Source organism: Pipra filicauda, unplaced genomic scaffold, assembly GCF_003945595.2.
Source record: "Pipra filicauda isolate LSUMZ 115617 unplaced genomic scaffold, ASM394559v2 scaffold114_size2234877_pilon, whole genome shotgun sequence".
Taxonomy (NCBI): domain Eukaryota; kingdom Metazoa; phylum Chordata; class Aves; order Passeriformes; family Pipridae; genus Pipra; species Pipra filicauda.
In genome coordinates this window covers 378,465-405,656 of record NW_024103596.1, presented here as the reverse complement: position 1 = coordinate 405,656, position 27,192 = coordinate 378,465, and the positions used below count along the sequence as shown (strand labels likewise).

At 52.7% G+C, this 27,192-nt stretch overlaps 2 protein-coding genes across 5 annotated transcripts in view; one reads left to right on the top strand and one right to left on the bottom strand.

Annotated features, from left to right (window-relative positions):
- Nucleotides 1-19,724, top strand: part of ASTN1 (astrotactin 1) — a 58,952-nt gene extending 39,228 nt beyond the window's left edge. For 2 of the 4 annotated variants that reach the window (XM_027740626.2, XM_027740625.2), the window contains exons 15-23: nt 1,643-1,747; nt 1,925-2,113; nt 5,025-5,293; nt 5,548-5,681; nt 6,065-6,216; nt 6,555-6,690; nt 6,821-6,921; nt 7,396-7,579; nt 12,414-14,765. In XM_027740626.2, the coding sequence (XP_027596427.1) occupies nt 1,643-1,747; nt 1,925-2,113; nt 5,025-5,293; nt 5,548-5,681; nt 6,065-6,216; nt 6,555-6,690; nt 6,821-6,921; nt 7,396-7,579; nt 12,414-12,648 (1,505 nt within the window). In that variant the 3' untranslated portion in view covers nt 12,649-14,765. Of the gene's footprint in view, nt 1-1,642; nt 1,748-1,924; nt 2,114-5,024; nt 5,294-5,547; nt 5,682-6,064; nt 6,217-6,554; nt 6,691-6,820; nt 6,922-7,395; nt 7,580-12,413; nt 14,766-14,797; nt 16,222-19,624 lie in introns of those variants that run through there. The other 2 variants (XM_027740628.2, XM_027740627.2) reach the window with 2 other exon arrangements.
- The window catches only part of PAPPA2 (pappalysin 2), a 90,123-nt gene continuing 81,067 nt past the window's right edge, over nt 18,137-27,192 (bottom strand). The window contains exons 21-22 of the mRNA XM_039383991.1: nt 23,046-23,144; nt 18,137-20,829 (exon numbers count right to left, since the gene is read on the bottom strand). Of these exons, the coding sequence (XP_039239925.1) occupies nt 20,755-20,829; nt 23,046-23,144 (174 nt within the window). The 3' untranslated portion in view covers nt 18,137-20,754. The remainder of the gene's footprint in view (nt 20,830-23,045; nt 23,145-27,192) is intronic.

Here is a 27,192-nt window from a genome sequence, read left to right as displayed (position 1 = left end):
TAGGATTAATGAGGTGTTTTGGTCTCATACAAGACCTCGTGCTTTTGCTTTGTTTGGCAGAGCTTCCAGGATTTTGGGAAGCGCCCATGGGCTGCATCCAGGGTCTAATGGACACTGGTTGCCCTGACAGGGTGCATGGAAATGTAGGTGTGCGTGCAGGCAGATTCAGGCAGAGGGGAGAGTGCCACTGGGTCTTGGGTGCTGAGCTACCCCAAGAGAGCTGTGTGGGTGGGTCACTCCTGCTTCCATGGGGATGCTCATCCCTGTTCGGAGGTGCTGGAGGACACCTGCATCCCAGTGAGATTCTCTTGCCTGTAACATGGGTACACGGATGTAAGGAAGGCACTGCCTCCACAATCCCAGCATCATCAGCAGTGTCAGTGGGAGCAGGACTTTGCTGGCAATTACGCTGGGGAGGCAGAAGCCAGTAAATTATCCTATTCATTTCCCACTGCTCTGCTGGCTTTGTGGCTGATTAAGGCAAAAAAAAAAAAAAAAAAAGGAAAAGAGGTAAAATATTCTCTGCTTGTCAGAAGCAGATCTGGATATCGCTGTGAATACACGAGAGGCAGAGCTGCTGAGTAAGGAAGGACTGTTTTTGCATAAACACTTTGCAGGAAAGAGCAAGGCTTTGAAGCTGTCGGGAGCAGCCAGCACTGAAGAGAGAGAGGCGCTGGAAGGCAAAGGATCTTATCCTGCTTATCCTCTGCCTTCAGTTCTTGTTAGAGGGGGGGATGCCCGCCGTTATCCTCCTGAACTCCTGCTGGGTGCCTGTTTAGCAGCAAAGTTGCTGCTTTGCTGCCAAGCGGAGCTGCGAGGGAGGAGGTGGCCGTGTCCCGGCATCCTCGTGTGCCACACCCAGGTCACCAAAGTCAGAGCCACGAGCACCCTTCAGTTCCCTTTCTGGGCCTCTGTCTGAGGCTCAGTGGCCTCTCTGTCCCTCTGCTCGTGGAAGCTGAGCTGCCACGTGCCTTGGGCAGGAGTAAGTGGCCGCCCAGCCCTGGTCTCCATGAATTTCTGCCTTCTGTAGCTCACAGTTAAATGGCTGAAGAATGAGGTGGCTTTGCCTGGAGAAGGACAAACCCTGGGTCCTGCTCAGCCCCAGTATTGCTGTAATGTCCTGGGGGAACCTCAGCATCAGCTCTGCAGATTTCCCCTGTACATCTGTGCCCACTCAGCTCAGACCCAGCCGAAAGGGACCCAAGGCCCCTTGGCTGTTTGCACTTGGGTACACGTGGCGTGACGGTGACCGTTCCCAGGCCTGCAAACAGCTCATTAAAAAGCGCAGCTCTCATTAGTGAAATAATTAGCACACCTGGGCATGCCTTGGGAGCGGGAACCGGGAAGGAAGCAGGAGGGGATGCAGGAGGAGGCTCGTTATCTGCCGCCGCAGAGCCCCGGATGGCAGGATGAAACGAGCCTACGTGTGTTCCTTCAAAGCCATCATTTTAATTGCTGGGGAGCAGCTGACCCTCAGCTCTGAATGCTTCCCTGGGGGGACCACGGTGTGTGAACAACCCTTTTCCCTGGCTTCTTCCCACCCTGCTGGCTGCATTGCCCCAGGTATGAAGGGGTACAACCATTCCCAGGGAGAGTCATCCCTGGGCGGTGGCACTGAGCCCCCATGTCCTTTCTCTGGCAGGGATGGTGAACTTCAGCGAGGTGTCCGGGTACCCTCTCTTGCAGCACTGGAAGGTGCAGTCCGTCATGTACCACGTCCGGCTCAACCAGATGACCATCTCCCAGTGTAAGCATGTGGGGATGGGGGGAATGGGGGAAAAAGGAGTGGCAAGAGGATACATAGCTTTCTGCTGGCAGGTGATGGGCTCAGGGGTCGGTTGCCCATCACAAGTGTGTAGGGAGGTGATAAGGGCTTGGTGTACTCTGGGATCTGAGCATCTCCTCCATCTCTTCTCCTTCCCAGCCTTCAGCAATGCCCTCCACTCCCTGGATGGGGCCACCTCCCGTGGAGATTTTGTGGCACTGCTGGACCAGTTTGGCAACCACTACATCCAGGAGGCAGTGTATGGCTTTGAGGAGTCCTGCTCCATCTGGTATCCCAACAGGCAGGTCCAGCGGCAGCTCTGGCTGGAGTACGAGGACATCAGCAAAGGTAGGAGCCCTGCTGGTCCCCAGGAAGGATTTCTACAACACCCCATGGGAGTGGAAAGCTCACTTTGCTTTCAGCATACCAAGGAAAGCACCCAGCCTGTCCCATCTCACCACGTTATTTACACCCTGCTCTCTCACCCTCGGAAGCCGGGCGAAGGACTCTCGTGGATTGCAGCGGGCACTGATCTGGGCCATAAAGAAAGAGCAATACCCACATCCCCAGGGAGATGAAAGACGAGTGCACTAATCCCACCAAGCCATCCTGCCTGATTCTGGACTTAACTGTTGTTTGTCTTTAATCCTGTTCCTTCCTTCCTTTTGTCTCCTCCATATCTGCTCTCTTCCACTTGCATCCCACAGCCTGACTTTTCTCCATTTAATGTATTCCCTTCTCCTGGGCTGTCAGTGCCGTGTTTTTAATGCCTGGAAACCAGGTAGGAACTGGGAGATTCCTCGTGGTGCAGAGGGCATCTGGCACTGCTGCATCCCCTCCGGTGCCCTCGCTGCAGTGAGCTGTGATGGATCCCCAGTAGAAGAGCTGATGGCTGGTTTTGGATGCCAGCTTTACAAAAGCTGAGGCAGCCTAAGGCCTGCCTGCTGCCACCTGTCCCCAGGACCACGGCAACCTGGTCCAGTGGAAGGTGTCCCTGCCCATGGTAGGGAGGTTGGAATGAAATAATCTGTAAGGTCCCTTCCAACTCAAACCATTCTAGGATTCTATGACCTCTTGCATTGCCGCCTGCAGGCGCTATGCTGCCTGTGTGGGGGACATTGTTTTGCAACATCCAGGCTTGGGCAGCAAGCGAGAGCCAGCTCCCAAACCTGGACACAGGGGATTCTGAGCAGAGCTGCTGCTTTTTGGGCGACCTTCGGTTGCTGCCGGTGCACGGGAGCTGTCGGGTGTGGGCAGTGTGAGCACGGAGCTCACAGGCAACCGTGACCGAAACATCGTTTCCATCACGAAGCTTCCTAGTTCTCAGTATTGGCACCAGCCTACAGTGCTGCCCTTGCTGTGCCCCAGCCATGGAGACATTTGTTTTCTCCCCAGGGCTCTTGTGTGGGAAGGGCTTCTTTCAAAGCCTGAGTCTGGATCCTGCGGGCTCAGACCTCCTGGAGCCTGGACTTCTTTCCAAGCCCACCTGGAAGAGTACAGACCCATTGCTGTTTTGCTGTGGGCTGTCTCCAGATGTAGCATCTTTTGATTGCAAGTGCTTCTTTTTCTTTTTTTTCTCCTGCAATTTCCTCCTCTTTGATTTTCCTGCCTGGAGGCTTTTCAGGTCTGGCAGTCTTTTTCCACCCACAATATCACATTTCAGTTTCACTCTGGCACCTGCCACTTTCCCTCCTTTGCTTTTTGTTTGCAAACGTCAGGAGCTGGATATCGATTGAGAAATTGCAAGAGACAAATCATTCCCTGGCTCCTCTGCTTTCCCTCAGTGCCTGCTAAGCTGCAATCCACAGCCAACCCAAAGTGATCCATCCCCAGCTTGCTGGGGGAGCAGAGCAACACTTTCGTATCCTGGTTTTGTTTAAAAGCCTTGTTTCCTTTGCAGGAGTCTCAAAGATGGGCTAGTGCTGGCCCATTTATCTGCGAATCCTTGCTGTAGGAAGATTTTCCTATTGAGCCATGGATGTGCTCCATGGTGGCTCCCCACAGCAGCCAGCCTGTACCAAACCACCACCAGCGATGGCCTGAGCCTGCTCCAGGGGCGAGGCTTTGCCTGGGCATCCTTCAGCTTCCCCCACCCCCACCAACCATCCTCAATGGCCCCTCTAGGTCCCCCTTTCTTCTGTGTAAAGCCAGGGATATCCTTTAGCAGGGATTTTGTGTGAAAAGCGCCGTTTCCTAGCATGGCAAGGCTCGCCACGGCAGGACGACGCTCCCCAGGGCACAGCAGTGATGGACAGGTCCTCCCTTCTTGACTTCTGGGCCAACGATTTTCCCCTTGTGCCAAAATATTTCCTGCCATGAGAATGCTGGAGAAAAGCCCACTGAGTGCAGGGTCTGGCTCACTGCCCTGTGTGTTGGGAACACAGTGGCACCCAGTGTCAGGCATCTCTGCGTGGAGCTGGGAAAGGCATAAACCACGGCACTGCTTTCCTGCTGCAACTTTTTTTTCCGAGCTGGTTGCATTTCACGGTAACCTGAGGGTTGGCAGCATCTGCTTCCCATCTCCATTTCCCTCTGTGGGGACCAAGTGTAGAAGTGGAGGGTCTGGAGAGGAGCTTGGTGGGTCTGTAGCCACCTTGGGAGCTTTCTGGGCATCATGAGGCACTGGCATGTCTTCCCTCCTCACTCTGAGCTCTTCAGTGCTGCCAGCCTTTGCTGGGGGGGGGGGTGTGAATCAAGTCAGCATCATTACTGTGCACCCTGGTCTGACACTCATCCTCTCTGGCCACCAACACACCCTGTCACATCAGCTGTGGTGGGGATCCTTGGGATCTAAAGGAGAAATCAGCCGTTGGGCCAGGAGGGCTTTTGCGGGGGAGTGGTTTGGCAGAGGGCTTTGGCGGGGCGTCAGCGTGGGGTGAAGATGCCCAGGCAGGTCCTTCACAAGTCTCCAGCCACATGAAGGAGGCTCCCTCTCGTGGGCACCTGCTGCAAGGGTGGTCCGTCCCACCACCTTCCCAGTGCCAGGTGGAGGGATGGGGCTGGGGGAACTGAGGCACGGGGAGACCAAAAGACCTGCGATGGCAGAGGCCAGAGTGGGCTTTTAAATTCTGATTCCTCCTCTGAAGACCAGTGAGCATTTCATCCCTACAGAGCAAACAGTTCTCAAGGATCCAGGGACCTGCGGGCAGTGCTGCCTCTCTGCAGGGTGGAAGGCAGAGCTCTAGCCCCCTCACATTCCCTTATCAGTGGCTCGGATCCCACGCTGGTGCCTCTCTTTTCCCCCTTCCCCCTTCCCCAGGCAACTCGCCCTCGGACGAGTCAGAGGAGCGCGAGCGGGACCCCAAGGTGCTCACCTTCCCCGAGTACATTGCCAGCCTCTCCGAGTCGGGCACCAAGCGCATGGCAGCCGGCGTGCGGATGGAGTGCCAGAGCCGCGGGCGCTGCCCCTCCTCCTGCCCGCTCTGCCACGGCGCCGCCAGCCCCGACGCGCCAGCCGAGCCCATCCTGCTGGAGGTCACCAAAGCAGCCCCCCTCTACGAGCTGGTCACCAACAACCAGACCCAGCGGGTGAGGAGCCACGTGCTGGGGGTGCTGGGGTGGGCATGGGGGGTGGCAGGACAGCATTGTGGTGGTCTTTGAAGGCAGCTTGCCCTGATAGCACCATGTCAAGCCGAGGGAGCCCTTGCCCATTGGCCTGCCCTACTCTCAGGGTGAATGCACTGTGCTGAACCCACCGGGGGAATGGATGAATGCTGGCTCAAGTGGGATGGGAGGTCACCAGCTCACCTGCCCAATGCTCAACCCTCTCCTCTCTATCCCAGCTCCTGCAGGAGGCCACCATGAGCATGCTGTGGTGCTCAGGCAGCGGGGACGTCATCGAGGACTGGTGCCGCTGTGACTCCAGTGCCTTCGGGGCTGACGGGCTGCCCACCTGTGCGCCTCTCCCCCACCCCATGTAGGTCTCCACGTGTGCCCAGTCTGGCCTTTTGGTATGGTGGGTCTGTGAGGAGATGGTGATGGCCAACAGCATGGTGGCAGGAGGTGGTGGGGCTGGGTGGTTTTATGGGACAGGTTTGCAAACTGATGGTTGACGTGGAAAACAAGCAGAGAGTACAGAGCTGTAGTGTCTTTTCTAAATTCAGCTGAGGACTGGCGAACTGGTTGTGGATCCATCCTGGTAGAGCAACCCTAGGGAAGGAATCCTTTGGACCAGCATTCCCACAGCCAGGAGGGGTAGGGCAGGGGCAGTCACTTCTCTCCTGAAGTTGCTGTCTCCCGTGTGTTAATGGCTTTGAATCCCTTTTGTTGTGAGAGAGTAACACAAAAATTTTCCCCCAGCCTGCACCTCTCCACCGTTCACGAGCCCAGCAGCACACTGGTGGTTCTGGAGTGGGGGCACTCAGAGCCCCCCATCGGGGTGCAGATTGTCGACTACCTCCTCCGCCAGGAGAAAGTCACCGACAGAATGGACCACTCCAAGGTGGAGACAGGTGAGTGGGGACTCCACTGGCACTCTCTGGGGAGAGTGGGATGGAGATGTTGGAGGAGTCTCCCTTTTAGCAGGGGGATGCTGCAACATATCCAGTGTCCTGTGGAAGAGACAGCAGCCCCTCCTGCCCACCCTGCTGCAGGAGTGTCATCTCCACATCTCCGTGGTGATGAGCCTTGCTGGAAAAGCAATGGGTCCATCTCTACAGCAACCAAGGCATGAGCCTTGGTCCCCCTGGGCACCAGGCAGCGTGTCAGTGGGCACAGACCTCAGTGGCTCTCCACAGTCCCAGGGACACCCGTGTCATTGCCTGTGGCACATCCTCCCCTCTCTCCCTAGAGACAGTGCTGAGCTTCGTGGACGACATCATCTCCGGTGCCAAGTCACCCTGTGCCATGCCAGCCCAAGTGCCTGACAGACTCTCCTCCACCATCTCCCTCATCATTCGCTGCCTGGAGCCCGACACCACCTACATGTGAGTTTCTTCCCCCATGCCATGCCCATGGCAGTGCTGTCACCCTCACTGTGGTGGTCCTGCCTGATGCTGCCTGTATTTCCATGAGGTCCTGGGAGTCCAGAGCTTCATTTTTTTCCTTCCGATACAGGTTCACACTCTGGGGAGTTGACAACACAGGAAGGCGTTCCAGGTCCAGTGATGTGACGGTCAAGACCCCCTGCCCTGTGGTAGATGATGTGAAAGCTCAAGGTAAGAGGGAGGGAGCTGCTGGACTGTGGTCCTTGGGACCAGCAACAGGGATTTCCCCCTTCCAGTACATCCCTGCACTTGTCTCGTGTCTTGGCTGTAACATCTCCTTCACCCGTGGTGGCCCAGGAGCTGCCATGTGCTGTGGAGGGTTGGGGTGGAGGGCTGCAGGAGGCACATGTCCTCTCTGGAAACAGACATGGATGAATGGTATTTCACTAACAGTACCTGATGGCACCACCCGTTTCTTTTCCTAATTAGCCCAAACTGCAGGAAGCTAACCTGGAATGAGTCCAGGGAATGCCATCTATTCTGTTGCTCCTCCACTGGGACCTTGCCTTGATATGACGTAAATCGTAATTCAGGGGACAAATCTTCGTTCTGGTCTTGGTTTCCCTAGAGCTGAGCTTCAGACTGGTGGGCTTAATTCACGCCTCTCCTGGCACCCCACTGAATACCCCCTGTCTTTCTGCCCAGAAATAGCAGACAAGATCTACAACCTGTTCAACGGCTACACGAGCGGCAAGGAGCAGCAGACAGCCTACAACACTCTGCTGGACCTGGGCTCCCCCAGCCTCCACCGAGTCCTCTACCACTACAACCAGCACTACGAGAGCTTTGGGGAGTTCACCTGGCGCTGTGAAGATGAGCTGGGGCCCAGGTAGGCTCAGGAGCTGGGTCAACTAGGCAGGCAGGTCTGCCCACCAACATGCTTGTCCCCTGTAGATGTTGGTCACCGGAACCAGCTCTCTAAAGATCTCATGAGTTAATGACAGATGATAGGGCTTACAGTCTCACAGTGGGGTTTCTGTTTTACTGGATGCTGTGCATGTGTTCAGAGACCAGTCATCTCCCCTGAAGGACCATAAACGTAGGACAAGGTGGAAAGTGGTTGACCACTGTCAACCCAACATCCTTGTTCATCCCATCAGCCCTTTCCTGCCTCTGGGGTTTTTCCTGTTATGTTCATGCTATGCAGAGTAGGGAGGAGATGGGATTTTCTTTTCTCCTTGGTAGTTGATGCCACAGGCAAAAAGGCAGAAGGTCTCAAAAAAATAATGCACCTTTGAGGGATGGAGACTCTGCTTTCCCCCTTTTCCTGGGCTTTGGCTTGAGTTGCATGCATCTCTGTGTGCTGAACTTACTGTCAGTTGTGATCCAAAGCAGGCAGTGGCCTGACCTTACGTCTGAATTGCACATGTTCCCTCCCTTTTGATTCATGTCTGTGGTTGTACAGGGTGACACAAGTGTTTTTGGTGCCCAGGCAGAGCTGAGCTGCCACGGCAGGTTTTGGAAGAGATTGTCCTGAGCTCTTCCTGGCTGGAACAGTCCTTTTGTGCCTGAGTGAGCACCATGTCTTCTCCTAGGGCTCCTCCAGGTCATTAAAGGCCCTCCAGCTGCCTGAGAATGGGACACCTCATGTCCCAGGCTTGTGGAGGCAGCCAGATGTTCCCTTCTCCCCACATCCTTCAACATCTGCTTTAGTCTGCATGGTTTCCCAGTAACGTAGATGTTTCCAGTCAGTTTAGCAAGCTGGAATGGGAGACTTTGTGTACTGCAGTGGTTTTTCACAGCATCTGGCCTCCAAAGAACCAGAGCTGTGAGCTCATCTGCAGAGTTACTTCAAATGTGCGTCAGCAACAGCTCCCGTGTATGAAATCCATGGCCTCCACCTTGCCCTATGCCCCACACCTCCTCTTGCTGGTCTCACCACTAGATGTCTTCCAGCCCTGCTTCTCCAGGTGATCACTTCAGGATTTCTAGCAGAGGATTGGAGATCCTCCAAGTGCCTTCTTTGTGCTCCAGACCTTTGCTAACCAGTCAGAAAGACTCAGCAAATAGCTGGTGGCTGTCTTGCACTTAATGTCTTCGACATGTCTCCTAGTTCAGCTTTGGTGGGAGACTCCTGATAGATTCTCCATGCCCTGGAGCAAAGCTGGGGACTCTCTCTTTCCCCTCTTCCCGTTTATGTCCTAAGAAATGTGAGCTCAGCCTCAAAGCTCAGTAGCGACATCTCAGTACATGGAGTCTTGTTAAGGCAGAGGCTCCCACCAGCTCCTCTGCCCAGGGTTGCCTCATTCCCATGACACCAAGTAGGATCAGCAGGCTTGGACTTACGTCTCACCTTTGTCTCGAGCCCAGCTGCAGTGATGCCGCTCTGTCTCTGCTTCCAGATGTGAAATCCAGCCCTGGTTTGCACAGACCATCCGACATCTGTTGTGATGATTTGCAAAAGGAGTACATAGCATTCCTTACGTGACACACTGGAGTTGTCACACAGCCACTGCCATCACTGGGGCTGAGTTTTGCCATCACTGCTCTCTGCCCCAGTGAGGAGGAGACCGAGCACCAGCCAGAACGTGGCATGGAAGCCACCTCCTCAAGCCCCGAGAGGCAGAGCTGCATTGGCGTGGAGCAGCCAGAAATGCCACTGAATTACCCAAGGGATACCATTTGCTGCGTGAACCTACGAGCCAAGAGGGTTAATTCCACCCTCTGGAAATGCTGGAGCGCCGAGGATGGGATGACGCAAGTTGCTGATGAAGTGTTTGCAGCTCGCACTACTTGGAAAGAGACATTCAGGCAGCTGCAGCGGGTTCTGGTGATGACAAATCTTGGAAAGCAGACCTCCTGTTTGATCGTCTGCGAAGGCAAAGCACCCAGACTGGTGGTGACAGGACAAATCACTTGCAGATGACATTATTTAGCCAGCAGACAGCGTTTGTTTGACTGTTACTGATGCTTCTTTGAAGTCCTGGATGTGGACCCACGCGACTGACTCTACCGTGTCCCTCCTCCGCGCCTCCATCCCATCTCCTGCTTTGCTCATTTGGGGTGCACTTGCCTCCCTTCCTGGCAATGCTGGCTGCTGGACTGAAGGAAGATAACTTGTCTGAGTGCAGATAACTTGTCTGGGGTTATGAAAGCGAGTCACTCCCTCCTGGTCTGAGAAGGGCTGCAGAGAGCCCTGGACTTTGCATAAGGAAAGGAAATGGAGAGAAAAACGAGTAATAAGTGGAAGTTGGACTTGAAGCAAAGCCTGGTGAAATGTGGTGTCTATGGGCTTCAAGCCAAAATCTGTGGGATCATATTTGGCATTCCTGTGAGGGTGCCTGCAATGCTGGAGGAAGAGAGGCAGTTGTAGCACCTTGCCTAGGTGTCCAGATGCAGGGACCAAGGTAAGTGAGACCTTGGTACCTTCTCATGGCTGGAAGACCTGACCAGCTTGGGTGGCTGTCTCCAGAGTCAGCACCATGCTGAGCACCTCCTCCTCTCTGCCATGCTCTGGTTGTGAGCCCTGGGGTGGCAACTGTCAGGTGGCTGCAGAGCTGGAAACCACTCAGTGGCTCCAGACTGGCCCCTTGGAGCTGCAGCCACATCTATGAGGGACCTCTTGAGAGTTTTCTCTCCAGGAAAGCTGAGGTTGGCTCTGGCTGGACTTGAGGTCAGTTAAATCCTCTCTAAGCAGCTCTCCCACAGTGTACCCTGCCTGGAGGAGGGTGTGGAGGGGCTGTGGATATTCCTTCATGGTTGGTAAACGTGCCCTTGAGCTGTCAAACCAGGCACAACACAGCTGTGTGCTCCACACACCACCCCTGCTTATCCAAGTAAGAATGTGGCAAGGAGGGATTCTTTTCTCCAGCATCATGATTTGTGCCCCCACTGCCTGTTCTGTGCTGAGCATATGCTGAGTTAAAGCTACCAAGGGGATGTATCCTCTCTTCTTTGACTGTACCAACCCACTAACTGACCTTGAAGCTGCATAGGAAACTTATCCCAGCTCTTCAGATGCTTAAACTTTTGTCTGGGTTTCCAGGCACAAGATACTCACCTTCAAGACACTTCATTTGAATCCATTACCTCCACATTTGCCAGAATCCCTGGAGATCACCCAAAGTGCTAGACAAGTTTAAAATGAACATAATGTGTTTTATCTGTACAAACTGATTTTCTTCATAAAACCGTTAGAAGCACAATTTTAAGAGGAAAAATTTGAAGAGAACACAGTTTAGGTCATATTTGGCCGGGATCCTCTGAGCTCTTCCAATATCTCATCTAACACGAGAGGTTGGTAGTTTAGCACTTTCTCACCACCAGAACAAGCCTGCACTGAGGCTGTGTTGCCCTGGGGGTGCTGTATGTCTGCTGCAGAAGATGGATTCATCTTGGACCTACTCTCCCTCTGTCATCCGACCTCGTCTCCTGGCTGGGTTGCAGCTTTTCAGGAAGTGCTACTACTGTGACTTGTCTTTCCTTGATTTGCTCTCTGCAATTGGAAGATGCAAAATGCATATACAAAGAAGTGGGGAGTTCTGCCACATCCTCTGCTCTCTCGGAGCTTTTTGGATTAAACCTGTGTTTGATGTATACCTCAGTATATCCCTTCTAGTTTGCACACTGTCCTGTGGGACATGTTTCCCAAAATGTTACTAAACATTACAAGTCATGTACCAGGAGTGTTGTTCACTGCACTTATGCCTTGTGATATTGCATCTTACGAGGATCATAGTTTTTATCTCACTTTCAGCTTCCATACAGATCCCCACAAGCCAGGCATGAAACTGTGATTTGGGTTTTTTATTTCTTAAATCTCCTTCATCCTCAGTGGTCCAATTGGGACTGCTCATTTCTGGCACTGGAGAAGCTGTAGATGCTCCACTCCTGGAAATGCTCAAGGCCAGGTTGGATGGGGCTTGGAGTAACCTGGTCTAGTGGAAGGTGTCCCTGCCCCCATGGCAGGGGGAGTGGAATGAGATAATCTTTTAGGTTCCTTCCAGCCCAAACCTTTCTGCTACACCAAGTCATGAATGACCAGCATAGTTCTCAAACATGCAACACATGTACTTCATGGTGACACGTGGTGACTCTGGTCTGGGCTGGCTCTGTGTGTCATGCCTGACACTTCTAAGCCTTTGTCCCCACTGCTTGCAGTGCTGTTGGCTCCCAGTTTCCCATCCTGTTGTGTTTAGGGTCCAGTAGCTGCAGCAGGGACAGGTGTTGCCATTTGAGTCACTGGTGATGTCCACCCCAAAGGGGGTTTCACAGCTACGCCTGTGACTGTCTCCTCACTCAACACTCAGCAAACTCGGCCTTGTTGCACAGGTGAAACAAGAAGAGGGGACAGGACAGGGAAATGTGAGGGGAGGCCCAGTGCAGCAGGTCCAGCACCACTATGGTGACATGGGCATCTCTGCCCTGGGTAGAGGCTGTTCTCACATGCATTTAGTTTGCAGTGCTGCCTTGGGGATGGTGTGTTCCTGCAGCCCCGCCACCCCTCCTCATCCTGGCAGCGTCAGCCTCCACTCACCTGCTCTGGAGTTCTCTCTTCTCTCTCAAGAAGCTCCCATCATGTCCTTAACTGTCTTTACTTTTCTCTCCTCACACACTCCTGCTGCCCATCCCGCCATCCCCCTCCGTGGTGTCTCCATCCCTCCCGCCACCCACTCGCTGTCCATCGTCCCCCTGGCATCTCCCCTTGCCCGCCCTCGCTGCAGGAAGGCCGGCCTCATCCTCTCTCAGCTGGGGGACCTCAGCAGCTGGTGCAATGGCCTCCTGCAGGAGCCCAAGATCAGCCTCCAGCGCTCATCCCTCAAGTACCTCGCCTGCCGCTACAGCGAGATCAAGCCCTATGGGCTCGACTGGTCGGAGCTCAGCCGGGACCTCAAGAAGACGTGCGAGGAGCAGACGCTGAGTGTCCTGTACAATGACTATGGGGACAAGGACTACTGAGGCTCGCGGGCGCCCGCTCTCACGCTGGCCTTCCCATGGGCGTTTGTGAGGGTTTTATACGTGGACCCGTGGAGGGGGAGGGTGTCACTGATGTTTCTGGAGGCAAAAATTTGGACTGGGGGAGCAAAACCGACTGCTCTATGCAGGACTGACTCAGTATTAGTTTCTTCTTTGACTTGGGCAAAAGCCTTTCTAGTTAGAAGTCTTGTGGGACCCAGTTTTCTTGGTTTTGTTTTATTCATTTTGCCAAGAGGTTCCTCAGCACTGGTGGAGAGGGCAGGTTGGGAGGGCACAGCCCTCTCCTCCTGCCCCATTCCTGCCCTGGCTGTGGGGACTGTCCCCAAGGGTGGGGGACACCAGTCATGAGAGAAACACGGTGACACAACCAGGATGGGAGAGCAGGTGATGCAGGGTTGGGAAAATGGAAGCAGGGCATGCAGGTCAGGTGGAGATGCTTATGGTTATGGCTGAGCTAAACAGCCACTGGATGGCCAACAGGGCTGGGATGTGTTTTTTTGCAGCTGTGAAGCATGAGGTCTGGATGAGACATGGCCAAGTGATGGTGTCATTGGCGGGCAGGGCTGGCGTGGTGTCACCGTCTGGGGTGAGGAGAGAGGGGCCTTGGTGAGCCCATCTCCTCAGGTTCTGTGCCATGGTCAAAGACGTGTGCTCCAAGATGCAGAGTCCTCCAGAACAAAGGCAGCTTGGCCTCAGGGCCGGTGGTCAGCTGGACATCACAAACTTTCTTCTTGTGGGACCACGTTCCTAGGAAGTCAACTTTAAAATCCCCTCCGTTACTTTTTGTTCTTTTTTTACCCACCATAATAAAGACTTCGAAGCAATGTCAAACTGCTGCTGTGGAGAGGCCCAGCCAGGAGAGCAGCAGCCAGATGGTATGGACAGGGTGGCCATCTGCACCAGCCAATATAGCTGTGGTGTAGCCCAGGCTCTGCATGGGGAAGGGAGAGGAGTGCGGGGTACCCCAACACAGTGGTTCAGGATGGTCCTGGAGGGCATGGAGGGCAGGCTTCTGGGGGTATTGCTTGCCTGTGTTCAGGCTCACATCTGCAGCTCTCAGTGGCTTTTTTTTTAAAACCAGAGAACTAGGGTTGTACTGGGACACCGGGCTTGGTTCGGAGCAAACTGTTCTCCAAAACCCTGTCACTGCTGATGGTGTTGGAGGCAGAAAACAGCTTCCTTTCAGCTTCAGCTTCCAGCCCGGTTTGCAGAGGAGGCGCCTCTGGACTTGCCAGCTGCGCACCTTTGATCTGGACAAGCCCGTAGCCCTACAGTGGGATTTTTACGATGCCTCTTCAGAGAGAAATTTCCTTTTAATTTTTTTCAGTCTTGGCAGGAGCAGTCTTCAGCCTGTCTCATACAATTTTCTGCCTCATTCCTCCTCCTACCTGCCAAGGACATGGTTCGAATATTTGCGTGGTGCTGAGAGGGAGGCGGCTGCGCTCTGCCGCCGGTCGCAGCCCACAGCGCTGTATCACAGCACTTTCTCAACAGCAGTATCTCCCTGCAGGACCACACCGTGCTTTTCTCTTCCCTTTTAGTGGACAGACCTCTCTCCAGGGGCAGCTGGCCTGGACTGGGGAGCTGCTGGGAGCAGCCACCAGCAGTCATTATTACCTGGGCATCCCTGTGTCATTGCTGTAATGAATGTGTCTAGCAGGGGTCGTCAGACAAGCACCTGCTGTGTGCAAGAAAAAAGTCTGCTGGTTCCTTTTGGCTTTTTCTCATGTTTGTCCTTATATTTTGATGTGCCTGATGCTGCCAAGGACTTGGGGCTCAGAGCAAGACCAGCACCACCTCCATGCACAGATACATACAGGCAGGTGATCTGTACTGAGCCGCCGCTCCTTTTCCTTTCAAGCCGCCGAGACTCTTGGCCCAGACACTTCAGTTTATCCTTTTGCTTATCCCAGCATATGCTGGGACAACTTTTAACTTCCAGCCAGGCAGCTGTCCAGGGTTGGGCAAAGGGCACCTCCGCCCATGGCCTCAGTGGGATGCTTGAATGAAGGCTGCTCTGGCCCAGATGCCGGTTGGTTTCTCGCCAAGTAATACCGCATATACGGCCTTTATATGAAACACAGACTGTTTTTCTTTGAGTAGCAGACTCCTTTCTTTTATTGCTTACTAGGTGCAGCAGCAGGGACGGGAACAGTGCCATGTGCCAGCCACTCGCTGCGACGCTGCCAGGAAAACCCTGGACATCCCATGTGTTCACACCTGCCTAGGTTACTTTTTCATCTGGCCCCAAGATTTGCACTGAGGCTCTGCAGAGATTTCTGTTCTGCTCCTGTGCTGACACTTCAAAGCCCTTGCATGGGCGACCGACACCCTGCAGCATCATCAGCTGGCTGGGCTGGACTCTGCTCCCTCGGCCCCAGTTCCCCATGGGCTGGGATATGGAGGGCGAGGGGAAAGCCACCCCTCTGAGATTCTTTGGCATCACCCCTTGCATGGCTGGGTGGGGCTCAGCATCCCCATCCCGTTATGGACAGCACAGTCTGCTGGTAGGGCTGTGCTCTTCCTGGACCGCCGAGGTGTCCCTGCAGCCGCTGTGCCGGCAGGTCCTGCCAGGGTGGCACATCTGTGGGGCCACTCACACCATGACCCTGGCTTTGGGAAGGCTTCCCTCTTGGTTTCCTCACTCTGGCTTTGCCAATCAGAATTTTGCCCAAACTTGGATTTTCTTGCCGAAATTTCTCCACTGACACACGAGCCCATCTCTGACAAATGCCAGCAGCCTGCCACGGGGGCCCAGACCAGAGCAGGGGGTTGCACCATGGCTGTAGACCTGGCCTTGGTGAGATGAGTTGTGTGGGGCTTGCTCACCCAAAACAGGTGTGCCCTGGTCTAGTGAAAGGTGTCCCTGCCCATTGCGGTGGGGTTGGAAATACGTGATTTTTAAGGTCCCTTCCAAACCAAACCATTACATGATTCTGTGATTCCCTGCAGAGCTGACACTGTCCACATGTGGCACAGGGTCCTACGGTTGGGTCTGCACAATATTTTCTCTCTTGGACTCCTGATTCTTCCTATGCTGCCAGCGACATGAAAACTGGATAAGGCACTGTTTTCCATCCATTTCTGCAACCTCCTTTTGCCCCCCTGCCCTCCCTTTATGTTTTATTTCTGAATTAATGAGCGATCATTCACCTGAGATGAACCTCTGGGTCGTTTCCTTTTCTTTGCTACGTCTGTACCCCTGTAATAGCATTACTACCTTTTACTTGTCGTGGAGTTATTTAACATATAAAGATGGTTTGGTCCTTTTCTTTACAAAGATGGCTACAGTTCATGTTCCTTGATGTTCTATTAAAACTCTGATGTGACGTTTTACTACTGTAGATTGAAAGTAGGGTGCTTTAGGGTGAGATAGCCATGTGGCAAGAAACACAAAACCCTTCCAGATTACCTTAAAAAAAAAAAAAAAAGAAAAGAAGAAAAAGGTTTTAAACAATAGCAACAAAAAAAAAAAAATAAAAATCATTGTAACACTATGTAAAACTCCAGATGATAATTTAACTGACTATTAAATGGAGCTATTAGTAATCCCTGGCTCTGGCAAACTGGAGTGTTTGTTTATAGTTTTGGTCCTGTTGATGTCATCTTTTGGTCACGGATGAAACACTCCCAGCCTTTGAACTTGGGTGAGTCTTCACACAAGTTTAGCATTAGCCTGTCTGCCCACTGGGTTAGCCAAGTCCCAAAGCACTCAGCACACACAGACGGAGCCGTGTCCTGCTCCTCGCCTTGCCCACCTGCTCTGCCAGGCATGGGAAGGTGTGGATGTCTGCAGGCACCTTTGGGTTTTGGGGGGGAAAAATGCATTTAGACATCCTTGGCAAGGGTGTCTCAGTCTGCAAACCTCCACAGGGGCTGGGAATTTGGAAGCAGAGTCCAAAGAAGCTTCTTTTAGTTGTTTTTTTAGTACAGAAGGCAGATGGGATGGTGCTGTCTGGTGGTCAACCACCCCCCCAAGAACATCCTGGTCCACCTGGCAGACTTCTGACAGAGGACTAGGAGCATCATGAATATTAACATCCTTCAAATGATGTGAAAACCAGTGCCTGAACAGAGATGAGAGCTGCAAAGGATGCCTTAAAGGCCACTCATAGTGCAGTGTTGTGTCTAATGCTCAGGCCATCAGTACTTAAAAGGGCTGGTCCCTTGGCCAAGCCCAATATGTATTCCCACCTGCCCTGCCAGATGGGTTGGGAGACCCGGGGAGGGCCAGGGATTACTGCAGGCAGGCAGACAGGATGCCTGGGAGGACACAGGAGAGTGGGAATTTAGGGGCTGTAGCACACAAACCCATAGGAAACCAGACTTCATTAAGTCTCATGGAACAACTTGATTTTTATTTTTTTTTCTCTTCCTGCTGCTAAAATGCAGGAAAATAAGCTAAAAATACACCCAATACTTTCCTTCTGCTAAGTTCCGTCACACAATAACCTGTGGCTGTGGAATGAGACATGAGGAGGAGGTGGAGGAGGAAAAGAAAGGAGGGACAGGATGGGAAAGCAGCTCTTCACTTGGCTACTGCCACAGACAGTTGCTCTTTATGTTTTATATGCAAGACCCACAAGTGGGGTCCTTGTTGCTTGGGGCTGTGGGGGACCCCTTAATGTGCTCTCTCATTCATAGCAGCAAATCTGGCTCCTCAAAACGCATGATTTGGGGAGCTTTGCCCTAGAGAGGACATTCAGTGTCACCAGGAGATGCTGTTCCTCCTCTAGGAGTGATGAGAAAGTCCATGCAAAGACCAGACATAAAGAGGAGGCCGGTGAGGAGCAAAGGGACGCACATGACCATCAGAGGTGGATGGAAGAAGAGCAAGGTTAAAACACAGGACAAGGGCTTTTTGGTGTTTCCCAGTCAATATGTACAAAGTTTATCTGGTTACTTACCAAAAAAAAAAAAATTCCCAAATCTTTAATTAATTTTTTTGATTGTCTTTGGTTTTAACTCTCTTGCCAGGATGTCACATGGCAGGGCCCTCTGGCTCCAGTGTGAGCCACCCTCTGCTCCCCATCCCCAGGGAGGTGGTGTGTGAACATACACACACACACACACACACAAAGAGGCTTTTCCCTACATTTAAAGTGGATTAATTACAAAAACTGATCAGCCTTGGACCAGTCTGTAGCATAACCAGCAGAAGACCTTCTGCAAAAGTGTTCTCGCACCTGGTGGCACAGCAAAAGCTGCCTGGGTGGCAGCCTTGAATTGTGGGGGGCATTGGAGGTGAGTGTCCCCCTCCAACCAAAAACCCAAAGGACATCTTCCGCTGGGCTGGGACAGCTCTGGGTGAGTCCATAGTTTGGGGCAGAGGAAAAGCATGTGGGACCGAAGGTGCTGGGAGCAGCCAAACCACCTCCCTGACCCCCTTTTGGGTGAATCAAGGAGACAAAAGAGATGGAGGATGAGAAGATTATTTATTTTTCATAGATTTTTATAAAAAATAATTATCAAATACAAAAAAATAAAAATAGCAGCAGCCTCCGTTGTGAATAAAACCCTAAAGGGGACAAAAACCGCTCAGTGTCGCTATAGAAGAACAATATTTCAGTACATAGAAGCTGTCCGGTCATGAGAAGCACAAATGTCTACCAGCCAAGCCAGTGCCTCCAGTCCCACCCTCCCCAGCTCCCCTGTCCATGGGTCACAGTCCCTTCCCTGCACACACAGGTGAGCAGGGACAAGACCAGGATTTTTGTGCCAAAAGGGTAATAATTTGTCATCTAAACACATAGGCACCTAGATAACGCTGCCGCCAGGCAGGGAAGGGTTTGGCATGGCAAGATGCTGGGACTTGAAATTCTCTGTCTGTGTGTGTTACCCTCACACCACGTCCCCACCGTCCCCACTGTGGGGGGCTGCTGGGACCCCCACTCCATCTCTGTTAGGACCCCTGGATCTCCCCTTCCCTGCACTGGTGGAGCGGTGCAGGCTGCCCAAGCTGCACCCCCTGGGGACGTTGGGCCAACTTGTATTTAAATTTCCTTGGCTTATCTGAGGGGTTTCTTTTATTGAAAAGTGGATTATCTGACAAAAAATTGCCCAATTGACAGCGCATTTTGGGTGAAAACCCTGGGGTCACTCGTTTATGATGGGAACAGAAATGTCAGTGTGTCCCTGCTGCAAAAGGAGATGGGACCCACTGTCCCCCACCTCTCCTCCAGTCTCTGCTTAGACCAGAGATCAGGAACACATGTGATCAGGAAAGGGCTTGGAGAAGGACAGGTAATCCCCTGCCTGGACGCTGTGGGATGTCCAGGCACCTCTGCCCCTACTCCCGTCTTCCAGTAAAGCACAACTGTAGGAAACGCCTGACAAAAAAAGGATGGGGGAGATCTAGCAGAAGCCAAACGATGCCCTGAAAATCCCCAGTCTCTCCACACCGTGTCACCCTCTCTCCACCACTCCTTCGCCAGACAAACCCTGGCTTGGAGCCTGTCTCCAACAGCACAGGCTATGCAGGGAGAAGGCAGCAGGGCAGCCCGGAGTCCCTTGGTCCCAGCCTGCAGCTGAACCTGGGGGACACCACGGTCTGTGCTCCTACTCTGTGGTCCCTTCTCTGCTCTCTTCTCCTCTTTCTATCCCTTTTCTCTGCCTCTTTACAGCACAAAGCCATCAGGGATAATCCCAGCAGGAGCCAGGCACCTTCCCTATTGCTGCCTCTATGGGGCTGGGTCCTGGCTGCCAAGCTGAGCTTCTGGGAATCGATTATGGGGGCAAAGTTTCTTGATGGGCTTCTTTGGGGCTTGAAGTGAATCTGAAGATTTTTCTCTTGGTGCCTACAAGAGCAAGAGACATTACAATCAATGACTGTATGTCCAGTGTGATGGGCTTGGACACAGAGGTAATAATGATACTACTAGGAAGATCTCAGTGGGAAAAGATGATGCTCAGAGTCTCCTGACAGGTTTTTTGGGTCTTGTCTCTCCTTGCATGACAGGATCTGATCTCCTCTGAGAACTGCTGACAACGCTGTTGAAACTCAGATGTGGGGAAAGAGAAGAAGGACCACCTCATCATCCTTCATTTGAGCACCACGCAGCTACTCTGGGTTGCCCACTACAACCCTTGTTTAGTTGGGTGCACAGTGGCCGGGGCAGCGAGGCAGAGGACTGTGGTGAGTCTGCTCCTACTGACCATGCAGTGACCCCATGGACACATAACCTTTCCCAGAGGGCTTTGAAATAATGTCTGGTGGATGCCTGTGGTGCCCTTGGAGTCCATTGTGCTCGCTGGGGTGATTCAATGGCACAGCAGTGTTTTTCTCAACCCCAGAATCCTGATCCAGGGCTCTAAGCAGAGCAAGGCAAAGCATTGGCAAATCCCAAGGGCAAAACTTGGTGCCTGCAAGATGCCCAAACCACCTTCAGGTGGGAGCCTTCAGGCCTGGGGCGTTCTCTCCTGGCATGGCCTTGGTGTTTGGCTTCTCTCCGTGTCCTCCTTCCAGCTCCCCCTCAGCAAGGAAGGGGAAATTGCCTGCTCCTCCCGCCCTGACCTGCGCTTTTCCCAATGGTTTGTACTTCACAGCAGCATGGGTGTGTGACAAAGGATATCCTTTCTCAGCTTCATCAAGAGCAAAGAAAATATAATATATATTTATATATATATTATATATATGTATATAGATATAATTAAGTTTAAATATTTGCAGAGAGATCACAACTACCTCGACCTTGCTAAAAGAAGCCTGTACAGCAGAGGGGGGCGAATAGTGACAAAATCCAGAGCAAAGACAGACACCCAGGTGCTGGACCAGGACAAACACCCATGGCAGCACCTGGGCTCTCGGCGTGGACCCCAGCTCAGCGTGTGGCTGAAGCGGCACCGGACCCCTGGCTGAGCCCCTCGAGGGGGTTCGGGAGGGAGCAGCTTTGGGGAGGGGACCGCTCTGCCCTCCTGGGCTCCTCGGTGGCCTCGATCCTTCCCCTCCGTGCGCAGCCGCCACATCCCCGCCTGGCTCTTCCGTGGCCTCCTGCCCCCTTCACATCCCGCCGCTCCCCAGCGGCCCCCGGTGCTGCCCCTTCGCTCCTCCGGCGCTCGCCTGACCGAGAGAGGCCCTTCCTGGTGCCGCTACTGGTTCTCCTCGGCCGCCGGGTCACGGCACGTGCACTCGTCCTGGTCGCAGTCAGCAGCAAACGGGATCACCTGGGGGGGCCAAAGGGAGAGCTCAGCCTCTGCCCTGAGAAACCCATCTCCTGGCGCCCCTATGCCCCTGCAAGCCCTCTCCACCCCAGTACGGCCAATAACAATGGATGTGTGGACAGACAGACACTTTGGGCTGTGCCCCGTTGTTGGCACGGAGAAAGGGGCACAACCTGCCCCCAGCTCAGTTTTATTCGTAGCCTTTTCCTTTCTGTTAGCTTGTGTTTCATAGAATCATAGGATATGCCGAGTTGGAAAGAACCCGTCAGGATCATCAAATCCAACTCCTGACCCTGCACAGGACACCCCGGCAATCCCACTCTGTGCCTGGGAGGGTTGTGCAAATACTTCTTGAAGTCTGTCAGGGTTGGTGCTGTGACCCCTTCCCTGGGGAGCCTGTTCCAGTGCTCAACCACCTTCTGAGTGAAAAACCTTTTCCTGATACCTAACCTAAACCCCCCCTGACTCAGGTTCATGCCATTTCCTCTAGTCCTGTCACTGGTCACTGGTGTTCAAAATTTGCAGCTTGAATCTTGTGCCTCAAATGTCAGACCCTGGGAAGAAGTCTCCCCTGGTGGATATAAGACATTTGGATTAAGGCAGGCAGTGGTAAAGCACCTCTAGATTTAAGTTTTACTTTGGCCCCTGTTAGAAAGCCCCCTCTGTCCATGTCTGAACCCATGGACCTGTCTTTCAAGCTACTCCTGGCTCTTCCTGGCTCAGCAAAGCATGAAAGGACCATAACCTTGCCTTCTGCAGCTCTTGGAGGAACTCAACCAGGCTCCCAGCTGCAAAGCTGAGCTCTACACTACCCAGTACAGTAGCCAAGGTAGGTGCATATAGTCCTTGTGCACTGTGGATTAAGAAAAGCCAGGCAGGATGGAGTCTCTGTGAGCAGGAACAGCCTTCAGTGGGGCAGGCAGTGTGTTTATGCAGGGCTACCCACCAGCTGTGCTGCTTTGAGACACCCCATGCAGGTCGGGAGGCTCATTACATGTTGCTTTCTCTGCAACAACTGTATGTGGCAAAGCAAGACTATGTCACCTTAGGTGGTGGCAGCAGAGAGAGGAAGGAGGGCACCCACCAAGCATCTGACTCCTGGTTGCCAGTTGCCTGGTCATGGGCTATGGGAGCTGAGAAAACAGTTTCCTCCAGAGGTTTTATACACACCAGGCTCAGAGCCAAATATGGAAACACATGTGATTTTTCACAGCCTGGATCAGTCATGAGATGGAGTGGTTTGTTTTTTTTTTTGATGATTACACTCTGTATTCCTGCATCTGCCTTAACAGAGATGTGCTGGAGGCTTGTTGAGCGGAAGATCTGGGACCTGTGGGGGATGCAAGCTGGGCCTGGGTTTCCTGAGAGCCATGGGACCAAATCCCCCCACCTTCCACAGTAAACCCATCCTTTATTTTGGCCATGCCTTGCTCCAAGATGTCATGATATCGTTGTGGGGATTTCACTCATCACTTGGGTGTAAAGCCTTTTCTTTCCTATCAAAAGGATCTTCCCAGGATTTTATTTTTCCTTTTCTCTGTGTGTGTATGTGTGATGAAAGGAAAAATGATTCAAGCTCCACAACAAAGATGAGAAGATCCAAATTCACATATTTTCGCAGTGAGAAATTATCTCATGCCCTATGATTTGTTTTGCTGTTGGATATGATTAGGAAGGATGGGCTGTGAATGCTGGATAGCGAGTTAGGTGGGAGGGAAGGTTGTGATGGGAGACAAAGAAGGGTCTGTACAACCCCAACGCCAAGTTGCTCCCTCTACACTATTCCTCCCTCCTTCCTTCCCCAGAAGAGGGAGGGAAACATAGCCCACAGCAGAGGCCAGTGGACCATACCAAAAATCCCCTGAGACAGCTCAGTTGCATGACAAGGTGACTTCAGACTCACCATGTCTAGCACTATGTCCTATGGAAGTCATTTCTTTGGGACTCATTTCCCAAAACGAGAGGGAATCCCGTGAACCTCAGTGGGAGCTGGGCTGAGGTTTCAATCACGCTGGCCCAAGTCCAAACCCCACTCTTAATCAGTGGGATGATGTCTATCAGCTTCAGCTGGCTTTGGTTTAAAATCATGGGTTTGTTCTCCGTTCATGGGAGAATTGCACTGCAGGCTCGGTTCCACAGCCAGTAGAGCTAAAGAGCAGAGCTAGCAGTCACCCCTCAATCCCAAATCCTGGCCAATGCCACAGAGGGTGCTCTCTTACCTTCCTGGAGGACAGTGTGGAGGCGCAGCAGTCCCCACCGTCATACTGGCAGTACGCCCGGTTGTTGATGGTGTCACACCAGCCGTCTGCTTGGAAGGGCTAGGCAGGGAAATGAGGATTTGTGAAAGGGTTAGTCAAAAGCAGAAGGCTGCCCCCAAAAGTAGAGAACCCAGGTCCTCAGCAAGACCCCTTCCACAGTACACAACCCCCTCTTCAAAGCCAAAGGGCACCAGTTGTCCCAGCTGCTGTGGATGGAGCAGTGGGCGTTCCGAGGCCAGCAGCTGGAGGATCAGAGAATTGTGTCAGAAATGTTAAATGGCACAAGCAGCCATTCAGAAACCCATTTTACTCGTTCTTTAGTTGCATGAGTCATCTGATGAGAGAAGAGAAAGAAGCATCTGGGGCTGAGAAGCAACACTGTGCCATGGGTGCAACAGCGACGTGCACGGGAATGAACTGTTCACTTGCAGTGGACTGTCAGGAACGGCCAGCAGCTGAGCTTTATTTGTCACAGATGCACACCAGCACTGCCAAGCAACAGCTGAACTAGGTAGCTGAATGGAGAAGCCATTCAGTAACTGGGTGATTAGCAAGGAAATGCTTCTTCTGCTTCAGGCTCTGGGATTGGTAGCTCCTGGCCCAGCAACCTCCTCCAGGAGGACTGCTGTCATCAGAGTCATAGAATCACAGGATGGTTTGGGTCGGAAGGGACCTTAAAGACCATCTCGTTCCAACCACCCTGCCATGGGCAGGGACACCTTCCACTAGACCAGGTTGCTCCAAGCCCCATCCACCCCGGACTTAAACACTTCCAAGGATGGGGCAGCCACAGCTTCTCTGGGCAACCTGTACCAGGGCCTCACCACCCTCACAGCCAAGAATTTCTTCCTAATTTCTAGTCTAAACCTGCCCTCTACCGGTTTAAAGCCATTGCTCCTTGTCCTATCACTCTATGCCCTTGCCAAAAGTCCCTCTCCAGCTCTCTTGGAGCCCCTTTAGGTACTGGAAGGTGCTTTAAGGTCTCCCCAGAGTCTTCTCTTCTCCAGACTGAAGAGAACTCTTGGTGGAAATCTTGGTACTCCATTGTTCATGGGGTACAATGGGCTGACCCATTTCATGGGATCCGGTGGCCTTAAACAACAACAAGCTTCAGAAAATACCCAGACTCAGCCTTTGATGATGGACACCCACCCACCTGCAGCACCCCTAAACCGAATGACAGCTGAAAAATGTCACTGCACCGTGATTGCCCTGCATCCACTGTGCCAAAGCCAACTTGTGGGACTGGTGATTATACCAATAATTCACACAAAAAGGCCATGCCAAAAACAGGGAACCGATGTGGCTTTTTGTCCTCATGACTCACAAGGAACAGAAACGGGCTCAGTGCAGGCTAGGCTAAACTTTAGGAAGTAGCAGCAGAGATTACAGCAAACCACCAAGCCTGGTCTCTGCTATCAGTACCACAGGCCAAATCCAGGCATCCACAGGGAGACTGCATTTGCCTGGAAGATCTCGGAACAAGGAGGAACACATCTTCCTGCAGCTGGGTGTTGAGGCACAGCCAGATTAGGTAGCTCAGAAACAAGAAGGTGTTTTACTCCCATCATTGCTGTCACAAATCAGGTCCAGGAGACCAGGGTGCAATTTCATCAAAGCAACAGGGTTAACAATCCTCTTTCACTGAAAAGCATCAGGTGGGTCTTAAATGATGGTGATCAAAGAAGGTCTCTGAGCCTCCAAGCAGCTTTGAGTACCAGGAGGGCCAGGGCAGGGATGTCAGGGCTGGGGGGTGCAGGGATGCAGTCAGGGGACCAGCCAGGGCCACTGGCAGGGGAGAGCTCTTCTGGGTGTGATTTGGTTTTGCAGCCTTCCACACGGTGGAGTTTTTCCTATGGAGCTTTGCTCCATATGTCATGACTCACTGGCAAAACAACACCCGTCGCTTCGGTAGTTTCCATACAATTATGGGAAGGTTTGCCCATCCCGGCTGCACAGGTCTGAAACGATTTCCAGATCCTGTGGGGGGATCTGCAAGGTGGGGGGAGGACAGACACAGGGACAGGATGAGGAAGGAGAGGCTCTCAGTCTCTCTCTACACCTATTAGGGCTGACTGCCCCCTCCTCTCAACCCACTGGAGCCCGTACCCCACCCTAAACAAATACAGGCTCCTATGGCAACACTCGTTGGGGAAACTTAACAACTCATGCTCCAAATTACATTGGAAAAACATATGAGGGGAAAATAGAAAATGACTAATTGGACTCGAGGCTCAAGAGAGCCAGGCACAGGGTTTGGGGACTGCTGTCCCTGCTCCTTGCCTCATGTTTGGAGAACACAGTGACTCCTGTGCCTTTGCCTTGTTGAGAATCTCCAGCTGGTTTTATCTCTGCAAGCAGAGAGAGCAAAGTAAGGTGCTGGTGGGTCACCCTTGAGGGCACAGGAGACGTACATCAGTCTCATTTTGGCCTTGCAAAAGTTACTGCCAGGTAGGACATGGGCAATGCAGTGGACTAAGAGCAGGTGATGTGAGAGAGGAAACTCCATACAGACCCTGCGCTTCAGACATGTGGCTCTGCAGAAATCAGCTCCAGGGCTGGGAGAAGGGAGGTTTGCCCAGGCTGGCGACTCGCAGGAACACTGGCAGGAAAAAGGAAAACACCGATGCCCAGCTGTGCCACACCTGGATGTGATCCAGGGAGATGGATATGCATCATCCAGCACGAGGGTGGGGGTGGGGGGGGGGGGAAGAAGAAAGGGCTGGTTGAAATATCTCTTATAAATGGGGAAAAAATGAATAAGGTAATCGCTGCGACCGCTCCACGCCGCGTTAGGTGACGGGGCTGCTTGGCCAGGCCGAGTGCCACCAAGGCAGCCGGGCTGCGTCAGCGAATCTCCCGGCTCCCACCATCCATCCTCCTTGTTTGTTCAGACAGCAGCTTCGGCGGGGCAAGTGTTAGCACGTGGAGGTGCAGCCTCTGGCACCGCCGGGCCCGAGCCCTGCGCTGCCGGCACAAAAATAGTAACCACGAATCAAGTGCTTGGCAATTTGAATAGGCTAAAAAAACACAGGCTCTCAAAGCCGGGAGCAGGCACGAACGAAAAGAGAAACAATTAAAGGGGAAAAAAATAAAAGAGGGAAAAATATCGCAGGCAAAGGAGGGGGGTGAGAGAGGACTGGTTAGATCCCAACGCATCCTGGGCAGAAGCATCTCCGAGGGCTCAGTGGTGCTGTTTCTCTGAAGCCTGGTAGGAGATGCCATGCAGGGAGCAGTGTCTGTGTCCAGTATTTTTCCACAGCCCTTGCAGAGTGCCCGGACTGGATCCCTCCCAAGGGCTTTCATTCTGCCCAGAGGGGAGTCCCCAGTGCCACTGGCAAGGCAGGCAGGGTCCAGGCACTTTTCTTCAAACTCAATTTATAAGTAGGTTGATTCAGTGTAAAAGAGCATGAAAGGGTGCAACAGGTGAGGGACAGATGAAGAATAAATCACAGATTCCATCAGTCATACATATTTCAGTGCTGCATCACAGGTGTTAGATTAACACTATTTCCCAGAAATGCAGGTTTTGCTCTGGCTGAGCAGACCTGAAGGCTCAGCACCTTGCTTTTGGCCACTACCCCTTCCAGGTGCTTCAGAGGAAGGTGGAAAAAAGAAAAAAAAAAAACAACCAGCATTCACCAGGCCAAATGTGTAACCAAAGAGCTGAAAGACTCTCCTGCTCTGCCACTGAGATGGAAAGTGCTTGTCATTTCTATCTGCCCACAGCCATTGAAATCCCAGATCCCAGTTTCAGGGAATCAAGTCTAGCCTTAAGAAGCAAAATGTTTTCTCCCAGCCTGGTCTTGGGCTTTGTGACTGTGCTGATCCATCCAAGGAGGGTGCACAGTTTGCTTTCATGCAGCTTCTAAGTCAGCTTGGATTCTGCTGTCCTTTCATTTTTCTCTTTGGGAATTGGCACTTTGGGCATCAAGCTCAGACCCTTTGCATGTTGACACAACTATGTGTGTCCCTGCAGCTGAGGAGGTGCAGGTGTCTTCATCCTCAGCTGTCCCAGTCAAGGCCACCCCAGAGAAACAGGGAAACCACCATTTCACAGGGAAAACAGGCAGGGATCAGCCCTGGAAATGCTGCTGCTGCCCTCAGA